Here is a 21508-nt window from a genome sequence, read left to right as displayed (position 1 = left end):
GCTTTAGATTTAGGTCATCTGGAAAAACCCCAAAGAGCTACAATTCTGAGTAAGTTCTGTTGTTGGGACTAGGAAAAAAAATTCTTAAGCACTGTTCTGAAAGCTCCATCTAGTGGCTATTTATTAGACACAGTAGTGTAGGAAGCTGAATTCTGAATGACTGCTTCATTGGTCCTCTAGAATGCTGTAGGTATTCTTGTCTCCACGCTTTCTGATATTTAGTTAGGGCTAAGGAGAAGCACTTGCTTAACCAAACCAGGGGAAGTTAGCTGTACTGCATTGTATCCTTGGTTCCAGAACTGTTTTTTCTTGCCCTCCTTCTGTCCTAAAATGGGAAAGAGACAATAAATCTAAAGCAGATTATGTGCTTGAGACACTCCTTTCAAGTAGCACTGGTTATCTTTTAATCATACAATAGCAAGGCAGACTTCCTCTCGAGAAAAATGGGAATGGAAGGGCTATCTGGTCAGTGCTTTCGGCAGTGGTTTGATTTGATTTCCACTTTGGCTAGGTGTAAAACAGGCTTGATTTCTATGGCTACAAAGTCAAGTTTTCTCTCAAAGCAATGGTTCTGCTTTCCATCCTAGTGTATATTTCCCCTATAGTGTAGGAGATGCTCAAATACAGCGGAAATTTGCTAATCAGAAAGAAATCAAAGAAGTTAATTCAATCCTTTTTCTCTCACATACATTAGCATATGGAGGTCCCATGGTTCCCTACCGCTGAACAAAATGGCACTAGTTGAGAAACCAATAGTAAAAATTCATGGCAAGCATGCAAAAAGCAATATGTTTTCACTAAAGTGTGGGGTGGGAGGTAACTGGGGGGGAAATCAAGGGATCTTGACTTTAGTCAGCTATCCCGACTTAATAATTTGCAACTTATAATTTCTATTTCTTTTTAAAGGTGCTAATAGAAAAGCATAGCAGATCTCTCAAATTGTAAATAGCTTTCAAGAGCCAACTGATTAAGCATATGTGTTATGTGCAATTGATTTTTTCATCTGTTCTCAGTCATTTTAAAAGCATCTATCTTCATGCATGACCACTGGAAGGCTATTGGGAGAAAGCCAGTGCTTGCTTACACAAAATGTCTTCTTAGAGTTCCCTATTAGTAACTTGTTTGTATTTTCACTTTTGGCCCTCACAAATTAAGTATATGAATAATTTTAAAGGAGTACAAATGCTCTGACAAGTAAAGTTACAGTGGGACAATGGCTTGAAGGATTAGTGCATAAACACTTTCCAGACCTGTGCAAGGAAAATTTGTATCACTTCAAAATTATTTGCAAGAAACTTCAGGTGTGGACTGCTAAACAGAAATGGGTGGCAGATTGGGGGAGTGTGAGAAAAATCTTATGCAAAGCAAAACAAAAAACTGATTTGGGGGATCCTCCACAGGACAAACATCTAAGGATTTAAGGAAATCTAGAAGAGTTTCAAACTAGCAAAAGTTGCTTAGAGGAGTGTTACACATCCCTGACTTATGCTAAACCATTTCTTAGGTATTCCTGTTCAAGATGGTGTAGCAGTATGCTCTACCTAATTATTTTTTTTAAAAAAAAACCCCTGCAAGGACGAAGTTCAGCATTTCAATCATTTGAAATGGGTTGGCTAAAACATAATCCAAGTCACAGTAAATGTTATTTTAAAGAGAGCAATATTTAAAAGATCGCTACTTTGAAAACAAAAGAATTAATAAAGGGTAAAACTCTGTCCAAGAACATTCTTGAAGATAATCTTATGCACCTTTCAGCCAGAGGATATTATCTCTTTTTCACTTTATTTAAAAAACTACACTGTATGGCGCAAATAAACATTTGATCAAACACACAGCAATGACAACGGACACATTTCCAACTATGGCACTGAGGGAGCATCTCACTACCACCACTGAATTTCCAACTCATGATTCTTATGTCAAGTGTACATCATCTCTGCCATGTGGGACATTTTCTTGGGAATATATAAGTAATACTCCATGTACCCTGAAAGATCTTCAATAGTCACATCATCCACAAAGACTCGAGCTTGCTCAGAACAAGACCGGGCAGAGCTTGATGAACCCATCCCAGAATGCGATCGGTTTGGCAAAGATTGCGAATGTGCTTCCAGGACTGCCTTTTCACATTCCGAAAGGACACTCCGCAAACCAGAAAAGGAGTATGCTTCTATTGCTTGCCATGGTTTGCACTGACATTCTTTGTCCACGCAAGGGCATTGCTTCTCGTAACTCAGCTTGGAGAGTGACTGGAAATCGGAGGGTTGGCTAGGATCCAGGCTGGTTTCAAAGGTCAAAGAGAAAGCAGGACAACTCTTTCGCAAATTCTCTGAAGGCTGCTCCCTTGAGAAAGTGCTCCGCTGTTCTGCTCTGGCCCTCCTGCAGTTGCTGCTATCGAAAAGGGGGCATCTCTTTCCTCCCAAATATGGCTCTTCTGTAACACTGGGGTCTGGACCGATTTTGTGCTTTGAAGAATCCATCTGGCTTTTGTGCTTCAGTTGGTTACTTGCGGAAGATGCCTTCATGCTGCAATATGTAAACTTGGGAGGATGCAGGACAGGAGATTTAGAACGCCTGCGGCGCTGCGGCCTTGTCGCCCCTCTCAAGGGTTTCCTTGCACACCTGGAGTAGAGAGCAGCGATGTTAGCAGAAACTGACTCTGGAACAAAATGCACTCCAAAATAAGGTAGTGTTGTCTGTTAAAATTATTTGCTGCAGTTCTGTGGAAGAAACAGCTGCATCTCATGCTTTCTCCTGATAATTTCCCCCTGATATATATCAAATCCAGAAGAAGAATGTGATGCAACTGTAAACTAATCAGAAACTGCATTATCTTTTTCAGCCTTAACTGCAAACCTTGGCTTTTCTTCCTGTCATGCATAAGCTAAACTTATCATCAAACTAAACATTAGACGAAGGCAGCCACAGAAGATAAGAGAAATGGAGTACAGTAGGCTATACCCTATTGGCTAAACATTCATTATAGCCAAATACTGGGAGATAAAAGAAGGGTTTAACTCAAAGGTGTTGAACATAATTACTAGTGAAGTGTCTTACCCATGCCAGTTCTCTCTCGAACAGACTGTTTGATGCCTGCCTCCATCAACAGCAGCTCTGACTGGAGCTCTCAATCCCATGCTGTCACTCACAGATGTAGAAGTTCTGATTTAAGAGGCAAATGACATATTAAAGTATGATTCTAACACAAAGTATCTACAGGCTGATTCCCATACGGTGTCCCCCTTAGGATTACCCACCTATATTAGCAAACAAAATGGAATATCTCCCCACCATTTTCTTGCTTATCTACAGACAAACAGATAAAGGAAAAGGCTGCCGCTCAGTGGTATTCTATGCAAAAGATCCTGGGTTAAACCCCTGACATCTCTAAGTAGGGCTGGAAAAGATCCCTGCCCTAAAGTCAGGATAGCTGCTGTCAGTCAGTGTGGACCCTGAGTGGGGAATCTGGCCTGCAGGCTAATACTGGTCCACAAATTTGGTTCACAAGGCCATTTTCTCCAAGCCACACCCACCTGTCAATCAGCTGACAGGAGGCTGGGGTTCGGTTCTGCATTGCTGTGGGTACCTGATCCCAGCAGGATTTAACCCCCACCCAACAGCTGATAAGTAGGGGCTAAATCCTGTTCAGTTTGGCTGTGTGCATCTGTTCCCTGCTAAAATCTCCTGCTAGACCATCATTTTGGCAGGGGATTCCATGCAAACCTGGATCCGCTGCTAATATGATGAGGGAAAATCTATCCCTTTCAAGTGGAGAATCCCAATACACACAGACCTCCCTAAGTCAGGATCAGACTCTTCTGCTAAAACTGATGGGTGTTTTTTTACCATGTTGTAGCAGGGAACTGCTACTAAAGTGAAGGAAGAGAGATTCCCTTTTGGCAGCACCTTGCACGTGACATCACTGTGATGTTATGTGACTGACAAGTGGGTGGCTTCACTGTTAGGGTTCAAATCCCCATTCAGTCATAAAGCTCATTGGGTGACCTTGGGCCAGTCACAGCCTCTTAACCTACCTCACAAGGTCGTTGTAGGGATTAATTGAGGAGGGGAGTGAACCATGTACTCCTTGGAGAAAAAAGTGGGATATAAATACAATAAATCTCCACATAGCTGCAACTGCACCTGAGCCAGTCACAAAATGTGCCTAGGGAATTTCTAACACTACTTGGCATGCCATTCTCCTTGCAAACAAAAAAGTAGCCACAATACTAGCTATTCTACAGGTACAACAGCCCAAACACCAATAAGAATATCAGACCCATATTGTTCATAGATGCATAGAAGTAATGTAATGCTGATGCCTTTCTTCAGAGTCAATTCTATAAAAATGGAAAGACACTAATACAATGCTGAAATAGTCAAATACACAGGAAGAGTAAACAGGACTGCTGTTACCTACCCAGTTGGATCCACTCTCAGCTTTTTGAAAGCTGTTTGCAGGCTCTCTTCCTCTCCTTCTTTAGTTTCTGAGTCCATTTGCAGAATGTTAGAATGTTATTGGGCCTGCCATATAATGAATACTAACAAAAAATAAATCAATTAAATTTGTGTTGATGTGGAGAACACCAAGTGTAGTAAGCATATAGTAAAACTCTACACAACTGAAATTAAATATATTGCTTCACTCGCCATCAGCCAGCACTCAGACCACGTTTTGACTCACATCAATAGTTATTTGATAAAAGGATTCCATGGGCAATTTCTACTGGAAACTCAAGACAACCAAGGCACACATTTTCTGCTTTACTTTGAAACCTTTTGCCACATGGGTTGACTTCCAGCAGAGAATAGTGGAATGAACTATGTGAATATTAAGTAAAGAGTTGCCTGATGTAAAGGGACAATTAAAGTGAATTAACAACAATAGGGCCTACTCCCAAATAAGTGGGATTTGAATTAGGATTGCAGCCTAAAGGATTTCTCCTTTCGTGTAAAGCTAGATTGTAGTAAACCAAATCCTACTCAGAGTAGACCCATGTCCATTAATTTAAATGAATCTACCTTGAGTAGGACCAGCATTAGCTGCAACTCAGTTTTTCTACACAGCACTAAGGATAGGCTAGAATCAACAGACAATATTTTTCCCCTTTTCCCAAACCAATCTTTAGCCACAAATTAATTGCACTGGAGAGAGGATCTATTTAATAGATTAATAAAATATTTATCATACAAGCCAACATTCAAGGCAATCTATTTATGATTAGAACCAGGGCTGAAAAAATAGATGCTTCAAAAACTGGAAAGATTGAAGCTACTAAGCAGAAAGATTTTTCACAGGTCAGATGGGCACTACTCATATATATGGGGGGGGGGGATGGGACAACGATGACAGGGGACCCTATATTGCTCAGTACAAGGAGACAATTGAAAATACTCAACAGAATGCCCTAACAAAAACACAAATACCCTTACGTGAATTTTGTTGATATTGATTTTGAGGACACCATGGCCCAGATCTGAAGCTGTGGTACACAGAGGATGACTAAAAAGCCAGGGCTTGAGATGAAGACCTGGTAGGTTCATATGGGTAGAGTCCAGTTGTTCCCAAATGTTCCCCAGAACAGACCACTTGAAAAATGCTGAGGATTCTAGCAAACCACTTAATGAAGCTCTAAGTTGTATTTAAGCAAAACCCCACATAGAGGGCATTGAAGTACTGTACCCCAATTTCAATGTGAAAGAGACCAAGTCTACACTAAGTTTAGGAAGGAGCCCCACCCCCATTGTGTAGTTAATCCTTTAAGTTTAATTCACCAGCAAAACTAAATGTGTTTCCATGAGCATTTCCCCATTCTGTTTAGATGCCATCCTAGCTAAGTATGAAATAAACACACAGGACGTATTATTCATGTTATTGTAATTTGGAATGGCTCCATGTGACTGTCATGTAGGGCAGAACGGAAGGCATCACGGGATTCAGAGGCATAGAAGTGGGAATGAACAAAGCTTACTTGACTGGAGGCTCTGAAAAAGTACAGTGATTTATACCCATGCAAAATGACATCCACACAGTGCTTTTGCAGCCGCTTCTCACGGCGATGAACATACAATTACATCAGGATCAGGGTGCTGGTGCTTTCTGAAGGACTGATTATTATATACAACACCACTACTAACTTAAGGAGCAGTTTAACCTACAAAAGCATGCTGCATTTTATACGCTAAATGAAATTGCTGAAGATTAATTAATGACAAAGTATCAAGCCCTGTCATCTTATTTGACCTTTGTCCTACCTGCTTTCTTTGGGTTCTAAGCCCTTTGGGCAAGGATTATGCCCCATTTGCATGCTGTATTCTAAGCAGATAGCTAGTCCTACTAAACACAGTCGTACATGATTAACAAGTCTGTTATGAAGTCAGGGGTGTAAAATTCACACACAGAGAAAATGGACACACACTTCTTGAAGCAAGCACCCTCTATTTTTCAAGAAACTGCAAACCATACGAATACTGACTCTTTACAGCTAACACATGGGGCACATAATGAACTTTGAGCCAACACACAGGGTTTAAAATGTACTTAATGGGTTTATTTTATGGTCATAGAGTATATATAGCAGCTCAAAGAAACAATGATTTGCCGTAGAAGGAAGTTATTTGAATTTTGCTGCTGAGAACACCCAAGCTGAAATTATATTTCTGTAAGCAAACAAGTACAGAAATAACATTTAATACTTGTGTAAATCTTAAAGGACCAGTAAGGCTGTCAACTAAGAAGTTTTGCAAACTTTAGTGATTATCTTTCAGAATGAAAATATAGTGATTCATTTATATTAGAAGAGTTCCCAAAATCCATCATGGAACCAATAGTGTAAGAGTCTTGAGAAATTTCTAGCAACCCATGCATGAAGAACTCCTATTAGTTTCCATTAAATGTTTCCTCCTGTGAATATTTTTAGTTTAGCGGAGAATTTATTGGGTTCCCAGATATTGTTGGAGAGCGATGTCTATGCTGGCTTGGTCACGTCCACAGAATTAAAGATAGCAGAATCCCCAAAGATGTGCTCTATGGACCACTGGCTTTAGGCACTAGGCACTTTAGCAGACCCATTATGCATTACAGGGATGTCTGAAAACAAAGACGTCTACAAACGTGATATGAAGACTGGCAACATCAATGCTGCTGTGGGGGAATCCCTTGCCTGCAATTGCAGTGCCTGGAGACAGGCAGTCAGGTTGTGCATTCATAGCAGGGACCAGAGGAGAAATGACCGCTGGGAGGAGAGCAGAGAGAAGAAACACTATGGTACATCTACAGCAGCACAACCGGGCACCTTCATCTGCCCCAGCTGCAACAAAACATGTCTCTCCCGTATTGTTCTCAACTACCACAGCAAGTGCTGCAACCTTCCAAAAGTTTGACTTCATCCCCAAAGGGGCACTCCTCCAGTGCCTCCCAAGACAGACGGATGCAAACAGGAACAACTCCCATCATCTCTGACCACTGGTACTGAAGGCTAGGGATGACAGGATTTGTAGTCCCAACAACATCTGGGGACCCCAGGTTGGGAAAGACTCATTTAATGCACTACTTTTATTGGTGGTTTATTACTTCCTTATAAGTTTATAGTAGTTGTTTATGAACTTGTGGGGATGAGTTCTGCTGCTTCTCATTGTCAACCTGCAGTGGTAGTGTATGCCAGACTCCACTCTGCTTCGTGCTGATGGACAAAGTGGGCCATTTGATGCATGGGTCAAACTACCTTAACTTTCAAGTGCTTAGTATGCCAAACACTGCAGACTTCTTGGAAAGACGTGCCATATGGTGTACTGGCATGTACCACCAGAAAAAGCACTGCTCCTCGCCTGCAGGGATGCAGCCATCGTTTCTGCTCTCCTACTTCCAAATCCTTTTTCATAAAACTGTTATTTTGATCTTCATGGATTTCATTTATCAATCTCTTATAAAGAAGAAGGGGAAGACAAAACTCTTTAAGTAAGGAATAAACTTAGATTACAAACTTTTGATTTTTAAACTTTATTTTTGAGTGGAACAGGGTAAATCTGTTTCATTAAAAACAACAGTCTTATACCTTTGTTATGGCATGTTATGTGCCAACTCCTCATAACCTGATGCCCTCCAGGTACTTTGAACTACAACCCTCTTCAACCCACCAGTTTGGCCACTTGTCAGGGTTGCTGAGGGGTATGGTAAAAACAACAACAACACCAAGAGGGCATCGGGCTATGGAAAGCTAGCATGTAACATGCCGTAACAAAGGTTTCAGGGTCTTTGTGACAATGTGAGCCACCTTAAAGGCTGTTTTTAACCTGGTGCCTTGCAATGTTTGCTAGAGCAGGGGTTCCCAATTAACTAAGTACTGCGGATACACATACTATAAAATTCACATGCTATAAAAACATGGTTTTTCCCTGAAGTCATCACAACTTAGGAATTCAGACTTAGGATTAACTGGAAGCCTAGCAGCATGATCTTTGCACGCATACTCAGAAATAAGTACCACCGAATTCTTACTAGCACAGGGTAGTAGTTAGGAGTACCAGACTAAGATATGGAAGATCCAGGTTCAAATCCACCCTCTGCCATGAGCCAGTTCCTCTTTCTTAGTCCAATTTAACTCAACAGTGAACTAAATTGGTTGGGCGTGGGTTGGGGGGGCGGGGGAGAAACCAACAACTTATAATGACCCTCAACCAAAGAGCAGCATAAAAATGAAATTAAGCTATAGGTCAAACCCTACAAGACTTCTGAAGTGAAGAGTGGTGGTAACCCAGGACAGGACCTTTTTCTCTTCGGGCACCCTGCTTTTACAGGGAAATTTGCCTAGAACCCTCTTAAACCACTTCTGCTGCACTGCATTCTTCTTTACTGAGAGGATTATTATTTTATAGAACTTTGTAAACCAATTCGGGTATACCTAAAAAAAGGAGGGGGGGTTATACAGGTGTTTAAAATATGAGAGCGTCAGGATAAATCGGCAAGTACTTTAGAGCTAGCGAACAGATGAGGCAGGCAACCGTCAATATGTTTCCCCCCCTCCATCCCCACAACGCCCCTTTACAGTGATACCTCAGGTTACATACGCTTCAGGTTAAAGACTCTGCTAACTTTGCTTCAGGATGAGAACAGAAATTGTGCTCCGGCGGCATGGCAGCAGCAGGAGGCCCCATTAGCTAAAGTGGTGCTTCAGGTTAAGAACAGTTTCAGGTTAAGAACAGACCTCCAGAACGAATTAAGTACTTAACCTGAGGTACCACTGTACTTGTTTTAAACTAGATGAGCAGTTGAAAGAGCAAATCTAGGCTTTAAGCAGGAATTCTGTGGATATGAAGGGCTACTGAGGGGAATAAGAGAACAGGCACAGTGGACGGCAGTGGCGTTCGGTCGGGGTCCTGTCCTCCGCCCGTCCCCCGTTCGGCTCCCCTGAAGGCGGCTCCGCTGAGGCGAAAGGCGCAGGAGACCGACAAGGGACGGTTGAGACGCGCCGGAGTAGATCCCGTCGAGGAAGAAGCCCTCCCGCTCAACAGCCTCTTCCCCCCTCAGGCTCCAAGAAACGCCTGAAGCGACGCGAACCTCTTTCCCTCGTCGCGCCCCCTCCCCGCTTTCAGGTACCCACTCACCCGATCAGCCAAGGGAGCCACTGCCGGAAGTGAACAAAAAATCAACAGGAAGTGATGACAATACGGGCGCATGCGCTCAGCACACGCGGGGCTTTCCCGCGCGTTTGCGGCCGTCCTGGTGTGCATTCCGGCGGCGCCTTCGCTTGTGTAACCGAGGACGCGCTCGGCGACGCGGCGCATGCGCAACGCTGCCGCCAGGTCCGAGTTTGCTTTCTAGCGCCCTCACCGGTTCCTAAAGGAAGGCTCGTCTGCATCCGGGTCACTCGCGCGTCGCTCCCTCAGGAAAAGCGGCAGCGCTCGCCGCGCGGGAAACGAAACGTCCGAAGTTCTGTTTCGGGGAGCGGTGGTGGTGGGGCCTCCGCGTTTCCTCGTCTGCCGAGTAAGTATGGTCCTTTCCGGCCGCCTTCGCCTCCCTCCCTTCTCTCCTCAGGGGAAGCGAAGCTCCGCGGCGCCGGGTCCTGTCTGCCGAGGGCGGCTCTTTTCTGCTGAGTCACTGCGCCAGGTGCTCGGCGACGACTTTTCCGGGGCCCCGGAGGCCTCGACGGGGCTCCTCGACCGCCTTGCCTCGCTAGTCCAGCTTCGCCGCCGCCGCAGATAAGAGCAGGCAGAAGCTCCACTGGCAAAGCTTTCCCTTGCGGTTTCGGGAATGTTAATGTGCCGTTTAGCGCTCATCAGTACAGTGGTACCTCGGGTTAAGTACTTAATTCGTTCCGGAGGTTTGTTCTTAACCGGAAACTGTTCTTAACCTGAAGCCCACCTTTAGCTAATGGGGCCTCCTGCTGCTGCTGCGCCGCCGGAGCACAATTTCTGTTCTCATTCTGAAGCAAAGTTCTTAACCTGAAGCACTATTTCTGGGTTAGCCGAGTCTGTAAGATGAAGCGTATGTAACCTGAAGCGTATGTAACCCGAGGTACCACTGTAGTGCGTTAAGAGCAAGAACAGTCATCGCAGAAACCTTAAAACGCAGAACCTTAAAAGGCTTAGACTGTTGAGCTTGCAGCGCACACTGAGGTGCTCCAAAGACACGGAAGTATTGGCACGTTTACACGTTTACAGGTGCCACGTGATACCCGCACCCAGATCTGTAAGAAGAATTCGACGTTTCAAAATTATGCTTGTCTTTTTTATGTTTTATCTTTTTTCTAAACTGCTTTGAGGTTCCATGAGTACTTCGGGGACAGGCAGATTAAGGGGACTGGGATCTTCTGTGGGACTAGCTTCTCACTTGAAATTTTGTTAGCTATTAATGACAGACATTTTCACTGTGGCATTTTTTTAAATGTTTGCCACAGATCTAATCTGACAAATAGCCTTTTATGGCCAAAACTCATGCCTCCTTAAGGAGCCACAAGGGCCTTCAATGTTTGGGGGCTGCAACAGGCTAGCACAGTTACTCCTTGTTCTTGGTGCAGTATAAGCATTCAGAACAATTGTGAAACTAAGATTAGGAGGTGTTAACCTGCTTTGTCTAGGCAGGCATGTCCGACTTAAAGTTGGCTTTGATCTACGATCCAATATAAAAACTGGCAGTGATCTACCACCCAGGGATGGTGGCAGGGATGGGTGTAGGGTGAGCAGGCGGGCGCTAGCTGCATCCCCTGAAGGGGCAGGTGCGCACAGTGGCAAAACGTCCCCTCTTGTGAGAGGGGCTTGCCGGCTGCTTTTCCAATGCCTGGTTCCCCAACAAGGCAGGCGCATGCAGCGGCTAAACAATTCCTCTTGTGAGAGGTACTTGCCAGCTGCTTTCCCAGCTGGGCACACATGGTGTCAAAACAGCCCTGTGATCGACCAACATTCATCCTGCGGTGCCCTGATTGATCATGATCAACGCGTTGGACATTCCTGGTCTAGGATATTCTTAGTGGTTTGTCTCAATTAAAGGTCAGGCTTCACTTGGTCTTCATTCTGTTATTACAGAAATTGGCCCAACTTGCCAGATGGTTATCTCCACCTGCTGTGGGCCAAGTTTAACAGGTAGGTGGAGCCCCCCCACCTATCAGTCAGTTGATAGCAGACGACTTTTAAAAGCTTACTTTAAAGCAAAATAAAAAATTTCCGTCCAGTAGCACCTTAGAGCCCAACTAGGTTTGTTATTGGTATGAGCTGAAGAAGTGTGCATGCACATGAAAGCTCATACCAATAACAAACTTAGTTGGTCTCTAAGGTGCTACTGGATGGAATTTTTTTTATTTTGTTTCGACTACGGCAGACCAACACGGCTACCTACCTGTTACTTTAAAGCACTAACTTGATAAGGGCTTCTTGGAGTATTGCTGACACCCTTCAAAAGGGCTGTCTTTGGAATGCTTTACATAGGGCTTTTCAGGCGCCATCAGTCAGCTGGCTGGTGGTGCCTGCAAACCTTTTTAGGCTGAGCCAGGTTTTACCTGCCCTTGCCTGGTAAAAGGGCAGGTGGGCATGGCTAGGCTGAAATGACCCTGGCCAGTTGCGGGGTCCTATCAGGCCCAGTTTGGCCTGTGAGCCAGAACATGATAACTTGTGTCTGTTGGGTCTGAGTGTGATTGTTTGGCTTTCTGTTTTTGAAAACATTAGGGAGATAGCTGAATGTATCAGGTAGTGTTAATGCAGAGAAAAGCAATTAGAATAAGCAAAGTTTTTGTTAAAATGTGGAAAGTGTCTTTTTTTTAAAAAAAACCAAACATTTCTTTGATTAGGAAATTAACCTTTGTGCAGCAAAAATCATATGCAGTTATATCATGGTTCTCTTAAGTATCAGACCACATGTTAACTTGCCAGAAACTACATCTCCCCCCGCCCCGGTTTTTTAAATCTGTGTGTCCAGCTGTAGCCATATACATTTTCCACACTTTATGAGTCTGGGTAAAAGTCAGATCTATCAAATACAAAATGAATAATTTTGATTTCACATGATTTTTGCAGACAATATCCCTCAAACAACTATCAGATTCAGATCCCATCTGTCCTCACAGATGGAATGGTAAAAATCACAGTTGCTGGAGAGTGCTCTTGTGCTTAGGTCCTGTTTGTGGGTTTTCCACAGGTATCTGCTTGGTCACTATGTCAATAGGATGCTGAACTAGATGGGTTGTTGGTCTGATTCTGTATGCTTTTCTTAGATCTGAGACTTTTTAGTGCAACCTTGATGCAAAAACATGACTCTGGCTTTTTACACGGGATCTCCTAATCACTGTCAAAACACACTTAACAATTGCTAGTAAAGTTTGGGGTTGAATGTGCTCCTTCCTTTTCAACTTAATGATGTATCACACTATATTGTGATGTTTAGCTGGTGATACATTGCGATGTTGAAAAGCTTATACAGTGGTACCTCTGGATGCGAACGGAGCCCCGATCCATTCCAGAGCCCCGTTCGCATCCTGAAGCAAACGCAACCTGTGTCTGTGGGTCGCGATTCGCCGCTTCTGCGCATGTGCGTGATGTCATTTTGAGTGTCTGCGCATGTGCGAGCGGCGAAACCCGGAAGTAACGCACACCGTTACTTCTGGGTTGCCGCGGAGCACAATCCGAAAAGCTTAACCTGAAGCGACTTCAACCTGATGTATGACTGTATCGCCCAGCCCTGACAGCTGTACAGGCAATCCGGCAAAAAATATTACCTTCAAATGAAGGGGTACTGCTTAAAAATAATGAATTAGGTTTCAATCCCAATCCCATTGGCCTGGGTGTAAGCCCTTTTGAATTCAGTAGCATCGATTTCTGTGTAGAAATGGTTAGGATTGTGCTGTTAGGCCTGTTCTTCCAATAATTTTGATATAATAGACATATTTAACTGACTGCAGTACTTGCTGAAGCTGCAACATAACATTTTGGGCTAAGAAATTCACACACATACACATGCATACGTGCAAACATAACAGAATTTATAAATACTTATGGTTGGCCACTCTTGCTGAGGCTGAGCACCGTTTAGTTTGTGGTGTCCAATTAAGAACTGTTTTGAAAAAATAAATGGGAAGTACTGCTGCATTGGGTAAAAATGGTGACTAGCTATTATGTTTTTGTTTCTGTTACCCGGGTTTCAGGAGCCATTTGGCTCTTAGTGTCTATATCTCAGTTTCTAACACTGCTGGTGAAACAAACCATAGTTGTCACTAAATTACAGTTCAGTTTAGCGTAAAAGTCCAGAGTTTGCTTATGCTGCTACATCAGCCCGTTGTGTGAGGGTTTAGTTTAAATTATGTGGAAGTTGATATATTTTTAACTTTTAATTTCTGTCTCTCCTTTTCCTTCATCTATAATTCTTTTTTATTGTAACCCCACACACAGGATTTGTTCTCATTTTAACAGTACAGTACCTAATTTTTGAGTCACTTCATAAAGTATTATTACTGCTACTAACCATGATTTGCACAAAGTATATACACTTCTGTTTTTATATCTTCATTGTGAATAATAAAAAGTGAGAGCTTGCCTCAGGCTTTCAGAGGGTCCAGTATTCAATTAAGTTTTCTGCGAAAGACAAGCTGTTTTATGTACCTTTGTAATCCATCTGTATGGCAGATAGGAATTCAGAAAGCAGTCCTGTAGTTCATCACTTCCTTTTGTGTCTTCCTTGTTGCCTGAGTCAACACTTAATACGTACATCAAATACATTATGACACACTTCCATCCTTCTAGATGTGTCACAATGACATTTGTCAAGCAAGTAGCTAAGGCACATGTCTGAATGAAATCATTTCAGAGCAAACAAACATCAGCTGAGTGGAGCAGGGAGGGAGTTCTGTCCAAGTGAGCATTTTTCTGCCACTTTCATTTTATTGCCTTTATCTTAGTTTTTCAACAAATGTGAGGGCTGCAAAATTTGAACACCCCAGCATTTTCTTTTTAGAGCATATGTAGGTAGCTTAGGTGTGTCAACCTAATATTCATTTTAGTAATTTTTAAAATAGTTTTTGTGTGCCTTCTGCATGGAAAAATTAGAGCTGATTTCTATGGTCAGTTCCGTAGATTATCTTTATACCACCTTGTTTTTAGTTTCTATGGAAGACATCCAATGTTGTCTACCTAATGCAATGGAAATCTACTTGCACAACAAGCTAGCTTTCTTTTCTCCCTGTGTGCTGCCAAAATCTCCAGAGGTTCCCCAACTCTGGAGCAGGTTTGGAGGGCTGCAGGGAAGAGGAGAGCAAGGAGAAGAGAAGCCCTGTTGCACATGCTGCATTGGATCATGCCCTATGCATGGCTATTAATATAAAAGGTATCATGCATAGGGTCTCAATATAAGACACTGAGTTTCAGTGACACTTGCTTCCTTCTTTCTAAGTTAGTAATATTTTGGTTATTTTTTTTACCTGAAATTAAAGTTTTGTTTTCACCAAGAGACTAACCATATTCTGGATCTGTACCTCAAATGAGGGCTCAAATGACTAATGTTTGCCACTGGTAGGCTTAAGGAATCCACTCTCTGAGACTGAGTTTTCCATATCAACTGGACTGTATGAGTTAGCATTTCATCATGTGTGTCTCAGCCTACTGTCTAAGAAGTTTTACCACATCGGTGACATTTAGAGTTACTAATCAAATTCACTAGCTTAAGAAGGTCTTACATTCATGTCTTCTTTGAATCTCTCTTGTAAACAGGATTGTCTTTACTCCCTTTATAGTAATATAGTATTTCTACAGTAGTATCAATATGCACCAGTTACTTGGAAACTATTGACAAACTAGAAGGGAATATGAACGTAGCAGTGCAATCACTACAAGGTAATGGAATTGCAACCATTTCCAACATTGCTGGCTACAGATTTATGCATGCTTATTTTGAAGTAAGCCTTATCAAATTTAGTGAGATTTGCTTCACAGTAAACATACACAGAGCTGGGTTGTTGCAAGAGGTGATAATACCAGATCGATACAAGATATGATGTCCTGCATCCCAGTGTCTTGTCTGTGGTGCTAAAAACAGCTTTAGGGACAGCCTTGGATTGTCTATTCCCTTTTGGTGCTAATAGCAACTGGTTGAGTTGAGTTGGGTGGGTGATTTAAGTTGGGGAGAAATGATAGAGGAAGAAATGTTTGTTTGTTTTTTTAAAAAATCCCATCCCTAGCATTGAAGTCCAATCCTAATCCCTCTCTATGGCTGCTTATAACCTAAGAAAAGGTTTGATTTAGATATAGCAACATAATATAGCTCAGCACTGTGAAGGAGTGAGGCAGGTCTCAGGTTTGGGTGCTTCCCTTCCTTGTGACCTGACACCTGATCCCTCTGGTGCAGCTGTGTGAAACAGATGTGAAGCTTCCACTTCTGAGTTTAAAAAACCAGCTGTGGTTTGTCATAATCTCTGATAAGGACAATGTGTGGCTGGTTTAAACTATGGCTTATTGAAGTAAGCCAAGATCATTCTACTTGCTGATTCTACCTTGTTCCAATAACTCAATAGTTTGATTAATGGAAGTTCCTTGTTTTAATAAAATTGCAAACCACAGTTAGTTTTAAACCAGGAAGCATGTGCTTCCTGCCTTTTCCTGGCATGCGTTGAACAAAGAGAGGTAAACATGTAGTAATCTGTGTAGTATTTAAATGGGCTTATAGTGTTAGCTTTGAGTTGGGCCACTAGGAGATCTGACCATATGTAGTCTGCAAAACTTCAGAAATAAGCACTAATCTCAGTAGAAGATTGGAATATTTATGGTAATCAACACTGCAAGAAGAAACATACTTCTAGTTTGTATTTTTGTTTAAAGAAGGGGATGACCGTTACCACACAGGACCTGTGGCAGATGTTCAGATCTCTATAAAGGATCACCAAATGAATATTTTTGCTTCATAATATGGTATTTGTATAGCTTTGCTTTTCTGAACTACCCTATCCTTTTAAAAGAAACCTGCTCCTCAAAATGGTACTTGGGGAAACTGATAAGGACAATGATGGCCTTTTCTGTCAGGAAGCATTCAAAGAATACCAACAGTGTAGTCATATGTGTGCTCAAGATTCCCACAAAATGGAGAACAGCCTCTTACTCTGGGCTTCAGTTAGATGGAGATCACAAGCCAAACTGACTGCAAAGCAGCTCCACCTCCACAGGCTTGCCGGGAAAGCTCTGAATTCAGTGGGACTCCTTAATAAATGTATGTAGGACTTCAGCTTGCATCATCCCTGACCACTGGTCCTGTTAGCTAGAGATGATGGGAGTTGTAGTCCCGAAACATCTGGAGGGCCAAGTTTGCCTATGCCTTGACTGGAGTCTCAAGGCTCTTTTCTGTATTATCTCTCTCTCTCTCCCCCCCCCCCCCGCTACAGAAGTGTCCACACAACTGAACATTCTATGCATTAACTTCTTACACTGCAAAATTCCAGAATGGGACAATACCTGGATAGGAATTAGCAAGTTAAACATTTGTAGGATTATTGTATCGTATGGCCTATATATGCATAACATATTAATTCCTACACATAATTGTCTTTCCTGTAGGAATGATGAAGCAGCCCTACAAGTAATGTATGAAGTGATCCTTTGAGGTGTCATTTTTTTCCTGGAGAAGTTTGGTCTGCTCTTGCACAGCAACCAGAACTTAGAACTGTTGGTCAGCGTAGTAGATTGATGTATAAGCCTTCTGACAACTTTGACTTCTCCAACAGGATTTGAGTGCCTTGTGTGAAAACACTATTAAATTGCTATTTATAAGTCTTGTTGCATTTCCTGATAATACCATGGAGCCGGGATCGCTATCACTAGTCAAATCTAGTATGAATTTCTGTACAACATTAGTTGCCTCCATTTTATTCTCACATGCTTATTTTTCTTCTTTTCTTTAGCTTGCAGAGAGGAAGCAGTGGGTCGTTCTCTAACAATGTTGGAGATAGAAGAGAATCTCCAGGCAGCTTTCAAAAAGCTAAGAGTAGACTCAGAAGGGTAAGTTAATGTAATTTTTAGTATTAAGAGCAAAACTTGGCTGCACAATGTGGGAAATGAAATGGCTTTGTGATTGCAGTTTGTTTTGAAAAAAATCTTGCTGCCATGGTTTTTGAGTGAAGTTTGATATTGGTCTAGTTAGCACATAACACCAAGCCATGGTTTGTTGAGCCAAAGCGTAATCTTGTTTTTAACTGTAGTCTAGCTTATTTCCAAGCCCAATAGCCTTGTTTAACCATGGGTTGCCCATCCTGCCCCAGACTCTCATCAAGCTACAGTGCATAGGACAAAGAGCTGCTGGACAACGAACAGTAACAAACTGTAGCCTGTTCTTCTGAGAGTTGATTTGTGGTTTGTTGAACAAACAATGGTTAAAACAAACCATGGCTTAGCATTATGTGAATGTAGCTGATTATTATCATTAGCTGCTTTACTCCTAAAAATGACTCAAAGCGACTTACAATCACAAGTGACATAGAGAGCATACAGGGAAGACCCATTTACTGGATACACATCAACTGTAAGCAGTACTCACTGGTAGTAATATCACCAATTTTTAGTTTGTAATACACTCCTCATTGGAGGAGATTAGTGGCCTTCATGAGACAGTTTCATCTTAATTGACCTGGTTTAGGTTTTACAACTATCTAGTTACACTTGACTGCTCCTTCTGCGTATTCAGGGAATGACCCCTTCTGGACCACACAAGATTGGGGGAATTTACTCATATGTTATGGCAGGGGTAGGCAATGTGGTGTCCTCCAGATGCTGTTGGAATTCCATCAGCCCCAGCCAGCAGGGCTCATGGTCAGGGATGATGGGAGTTGTGATTGAACATCTGCAGGGCACCTTTTATTACAGGACTTCTTCCCCTTGCATCCTGGCTTTACACTGTTGGTCAGGTTGTTCTTGTCCAAACTAGCATGCTGGCCAAAATACAAAAAGGAGCCAAATGTGGGTAATATATTGATGATTTAATGTGGGTATTTGAATGCCCTCATAAGTTAGCCAAGGAGCAATGGAAGACAAGGTTAGAACTTTAACAGAAATTAAGCTCTATTAAGGGAAATAGAACAATCTTACAAATTTATGACAGCCTGTATTTTTCCTGGTTTTAGATCCACTGCTTCTCTTCCTGTAAATGAGGGGGTGCCTCCAAGAGCACTTGTAAAAACTACAGATGAAACCAAGGTGAAGTCTGTGTGTGCATCTAAAGAGAGCTGGCATTGGTAAGATGAATTGGTTCTGATTAATGGAACTACGTCAAATGTGGAAATGCTAAAGTGTTCTGCTGAACATGGCCTCCTGGAGCTGCTTATAAATATCAAGAGGCTGGAGCTTGAAGATGACGACTTGGGAGCAAAGAAGAGATGTGAAAGAGGTTTCATCAAGTAGTAGCACACTTGACCACTGCAGCTGAGGCATGTTCCTGTTCCCCAGGAGGAGGGCAGGGGAAACTGCCTCGTGTCTTATTGTTCAGATAATCTCTAGCCCTTCACATAATTGTAAAACAGATAACTGGTTTTTACATGTCCATTGGCAGAAAAGTTGCTGTTATCAGGGTGGTGTCTTCTTCCAAATCAGGGCACTGCTGCTTACACAACACATTATTGCCTCAACGGGATTGGAAGGGGAGCTGCAGAAACATCCCGTGTCGCATTCAGATTCTATAAGGATATATATTTATGTGTAAAATGTATGCCTCCCGCCAACTCTTCAAAAGAAAAAAGAGCAACTCTCCATTGCACAAGGAGAAATCCTTGCACTGGTGAACGAATGCATTGGCACTACATTGGATCCCACTCTTGAAGGCATTAAGTGTGATGATAGGGGCTCTTCTTAGGCCCACAGCTCTGAGCTGTGTAAACTATACTGTACTAGGACTAAAATGCAGCTGAGTTTTCTTACCTGTCTTAGAATAGTTCTAGGTAGGTATTAAAACTATATGTATGCTGTGGCATGATGACCCCCTTATTCTGCCGTTTAGGTGTTTGATGACATTATTTGCACATGGGTCTGGATGTATAATGTAGGCACATTCCATGTGATCCATATAGGAAAGTTGAAAAGTTGTTAAACACTCACTTCTTCGTAAATTGCAGCATAGGGTGACTAGAGAGAGCTGGATGACCATTTATGCTGTATTAACTTTTGAATTTTCACCTTCTAGGTGTTTGAGGAAACCTTTGAGAGGAACAGTGAGAACACAGCGTCGACGGCGGTCAAAGTCTCCAGTACTCCATCCTCCTAAGTTTATCCATTATACCACGAAAATGCTGCCTTGTAACCAGCCGGTGCACAAGAACCCAGCTGACACTTCTGAAAGCAGCAGTGACCCAGATGTGTCAACCCCAAAGGAGTTCTCTAAGAATGAACAGGCCAGTCACCCCCTCAATGATGTTGGCGAGAAACAAAAGGGTGCTCAGCATTCTGTGGCACCCATGGTTGAAATGCCTAAGAACAAACTTGAGAGTGGTGTTTTTCCTACTTCAGCCGTTCTAAAGGCCACAGATCTTTCTGATTTCCAATCTGTGTCTGAGCAAAATAAAGGGAAACTCTGTGCGTGTGTAGACAGGGCCTGCCAGTGTAAGCGATGGCAGGACATGAAAGTGTACATGTTTTCTGGCCCACAAAATTCTCCCCAGTCTGCAGCTAAAAGGCCACCACATGTGCAGGACAGTTCCCAATCTTTGCCATCAAGAACTCCCTCCAGCTCTCTCAGGTCTTGCTCTGAGCAAGCCAGGGCTCATGTGGATGATGTGACAATTGAAGATCTTTCAGGGTACATGGAGTATTTCCTGTATATCCCTAAGAAAATGTCCCACATGGCAGAAATGATGTACACCTGACAACAGTGGGCTCTACTGAACAAAGGGTTTTGGTATCTGCCCTTGGTCACACTCCATCTCAGAAGCAGTTGCTCTCTGTGCTTGTAATAAAGACACTTTGCATCACAGCCAATCTTTTATTTTTCATACTCATTAATTTATTACTACTGTTTATTTATTTCAGCAATTGATATACTGCTAAACACCTTAATATCTCAGCATTGTACAATACGAATAAAAAGATACAATAAAGATAAGTTAAAACTAATAAAATAAAATAAGAAAACTTAAAATGTCAGCTGAAATAAAAAGTCTTCACTAAGCACCGGGGAAGGGGGGGGTGCTGGCCTCAGCTAATTTAATGGTAACCATAATTCCAAATCAAGACTACAAAGGTGAATGGCAAGACCAGGAAATTATACTATCTTGTACAGGGCATAAGATCAGTTAATGGGCTAGTTTGGATTAACTGGAAAAGAACATTCAGAATCAAGAGTAGCAAAATTACTCCATGGGGAAACCAGTATAATCTACATTTGGGGTGAAATAAAACATCTTGCTGTACTTTCTGGTGAATATTTATGTACATCCCACAGATACTGCAAGCTGTGGAAGGACACAATACTTGAAAACCATAACTTATTTTCTTCAGCCTATATTCCTAGTATTTGGGTCTTCCCCAGAAATCTTACTATTTATGAAACATATCAGCTAACTCTGGCGGTGTTTTGAGGTAAACATTTCCCGTTTCAGTGAGAGAAGCGAATTGCATTTTTTTTTCTTACTGAGCATTGCTTTAATTACAGCATAATGGCTTTTAGCTAGCTTGTTTTATAGGAAATTGAATTCAGCAGGGTGAACAATCAAAATGTAGTTTACCTATTAATCTGTGGATAAAGACTAAAATATGAAGTAATTTATATTTGGCCGCTAGATGTCAGCCTTGTTTCATAACTTTGATTTGATGCAGCCTGTGCTGTACTTGCACATCAACTAAGTTCTGTTGAGGAACTCCACTTCATAAACCATCCCACTTGGCATCAAGGTGGTCAGCCCCTGGGTGTTCATATTTTTTTTTAATAAAAACAACCCACAGAACTATGTTTAAGATGTTGAGTTCTTATGAGTTGGGGCAGGGGACCAATGATGTAATTATGTAAATAAGATGCAAGTTGGGTTCTCTTAAAAAGCAATAATGGCAGACTTGGACTAAGGAAACT

The 21508-nt window shown here is 42.2% G+C and overlaps 2 protein-coding genes across 5 annotated transcripts; one reads left to right on the top strand and one right to left on the bottom strand.

Moving 5' to 3' along the window:
- Positions 1 to 94: 94 nt before the first annotated feature.
- LOC310680397 (oxidative stress-responsive serine-rich protein 1-like) lies at positions 95 to 14206 on the bottom strand. Of its 4 annotated transcripts, none has more exons than XM_083447100.1 (5): positions 14083 to 14206; positions 4421 to 4541; positions 3058 to 3162; positions 1987 to 2622; positions 95 to 325 (listed from the first exon to the last, which is right to left on the bottom strand). In XM_083447100.1, exons 2-5 carry the CDS (start codon positions 4495 to 4497, stop codon positions 247 to 249), a joined length of 897 nt encoding a protein of 298 aa, XP_083303226.1. In that variant the 5' UTR covers positions 4498 to 4541; positions 14083 to 14206; the 3' UTR covers positions 95 to 246. The 4 variants fall into 4 exon arrangements, with proteins under 4 accessions (XP_083303226.1, XP_083303228.1, XP_083303227.1 ...); XM_083447102.1 differs by having other exon boundaries at positions 14018 to 14169; XM_083447101.1 differs by lacking the exon at positions 14083 to 14206 and adding an exon at positions 9604 to 9740.
- OSER1 (oxidative stress responsive serine rich 1) lies at positions 9643 to 20416 on the top strand. Its single transcript, XM_083447035.1, has 4 exons — positions 9643 to 9982; positions 17364 to 17460; positions 18579 to 18689; positions 19631 to 20416. Exons 1-4 carry the CDS (start codon positions 9658 to 9660, stop codon positions 20307 to 20309), a joined length of 1212 nt encoding a protein of 403 aa, XP_083303161.1. The 5' UTR covers positions 9643 to 9657; the 3' UTR covers positions 20310 to 20416.
- Positions 20417 to 21508: the final 1092 nt, after the last annotated feature.

The sequence above is a fragment of the Podarcis tiliguerta genome (genome assembly GCF_965153285.1).
Source record: "Podarcis tiliguerta genome assembly, chromosome: 6".
Classification (NCBI taxonomy): Eukaryota; Metazoa; Chordata; class Lepidosauria; order Squamata; family Lacertidae; genus Podarcis; species Podarcis tiliguerta.
Note: the sequence above shows the minus strand (reverse complement) of the source record. Positions and strands in the feature narration are given on the sequence as shown.

Bases quoted from the DNA above. Each gene is read 5' to 3' on its own strand.
- LOC310680397 (XM_083447100.1), bottom strand. From the start codon at position 4,497: ATGGACTCAGAAACTAAAGAAGGAGAGGAAGAGAGCCTGCAAACAGCT. The intron at 3,163-4,420 runs GTAGGTAACAGC...CTCTTAAATCAG, and splicing joins CTGAGAGTGGATCCAACTGG to AACTTCTACATCTGTGAGTG. The intron at 2,623-3,057 runs GTAAGACACTTC...TCTCTACTCCAG, and splicing joins TCGAGAGAGAACTGGCATGG to GTGTGCAAGGAAACCCTTGA.
- OSER1 (XM_083447035.1), top strand. From the start codon at position 9,658: ATGACAATACGGGCGCATGCGCTCAGCACACGCGGGGCTTTCCCGCGC. The intron at 9,983-17,363 runs GTAAGTATGGTC...TCTTTTCTTTAG, and splicing joins CGCGTTTCCTCGTCTGCCGA to CTTGCAGAGAGGAAGCAGTG. The intron at 18,690-19,630 runs GTAAGATGAATT...TTCACCTTCTAG, and splicing joins TCTAAAGAGAGCTGGCATTG to GTGTTTGAGGAAACCTTTGA.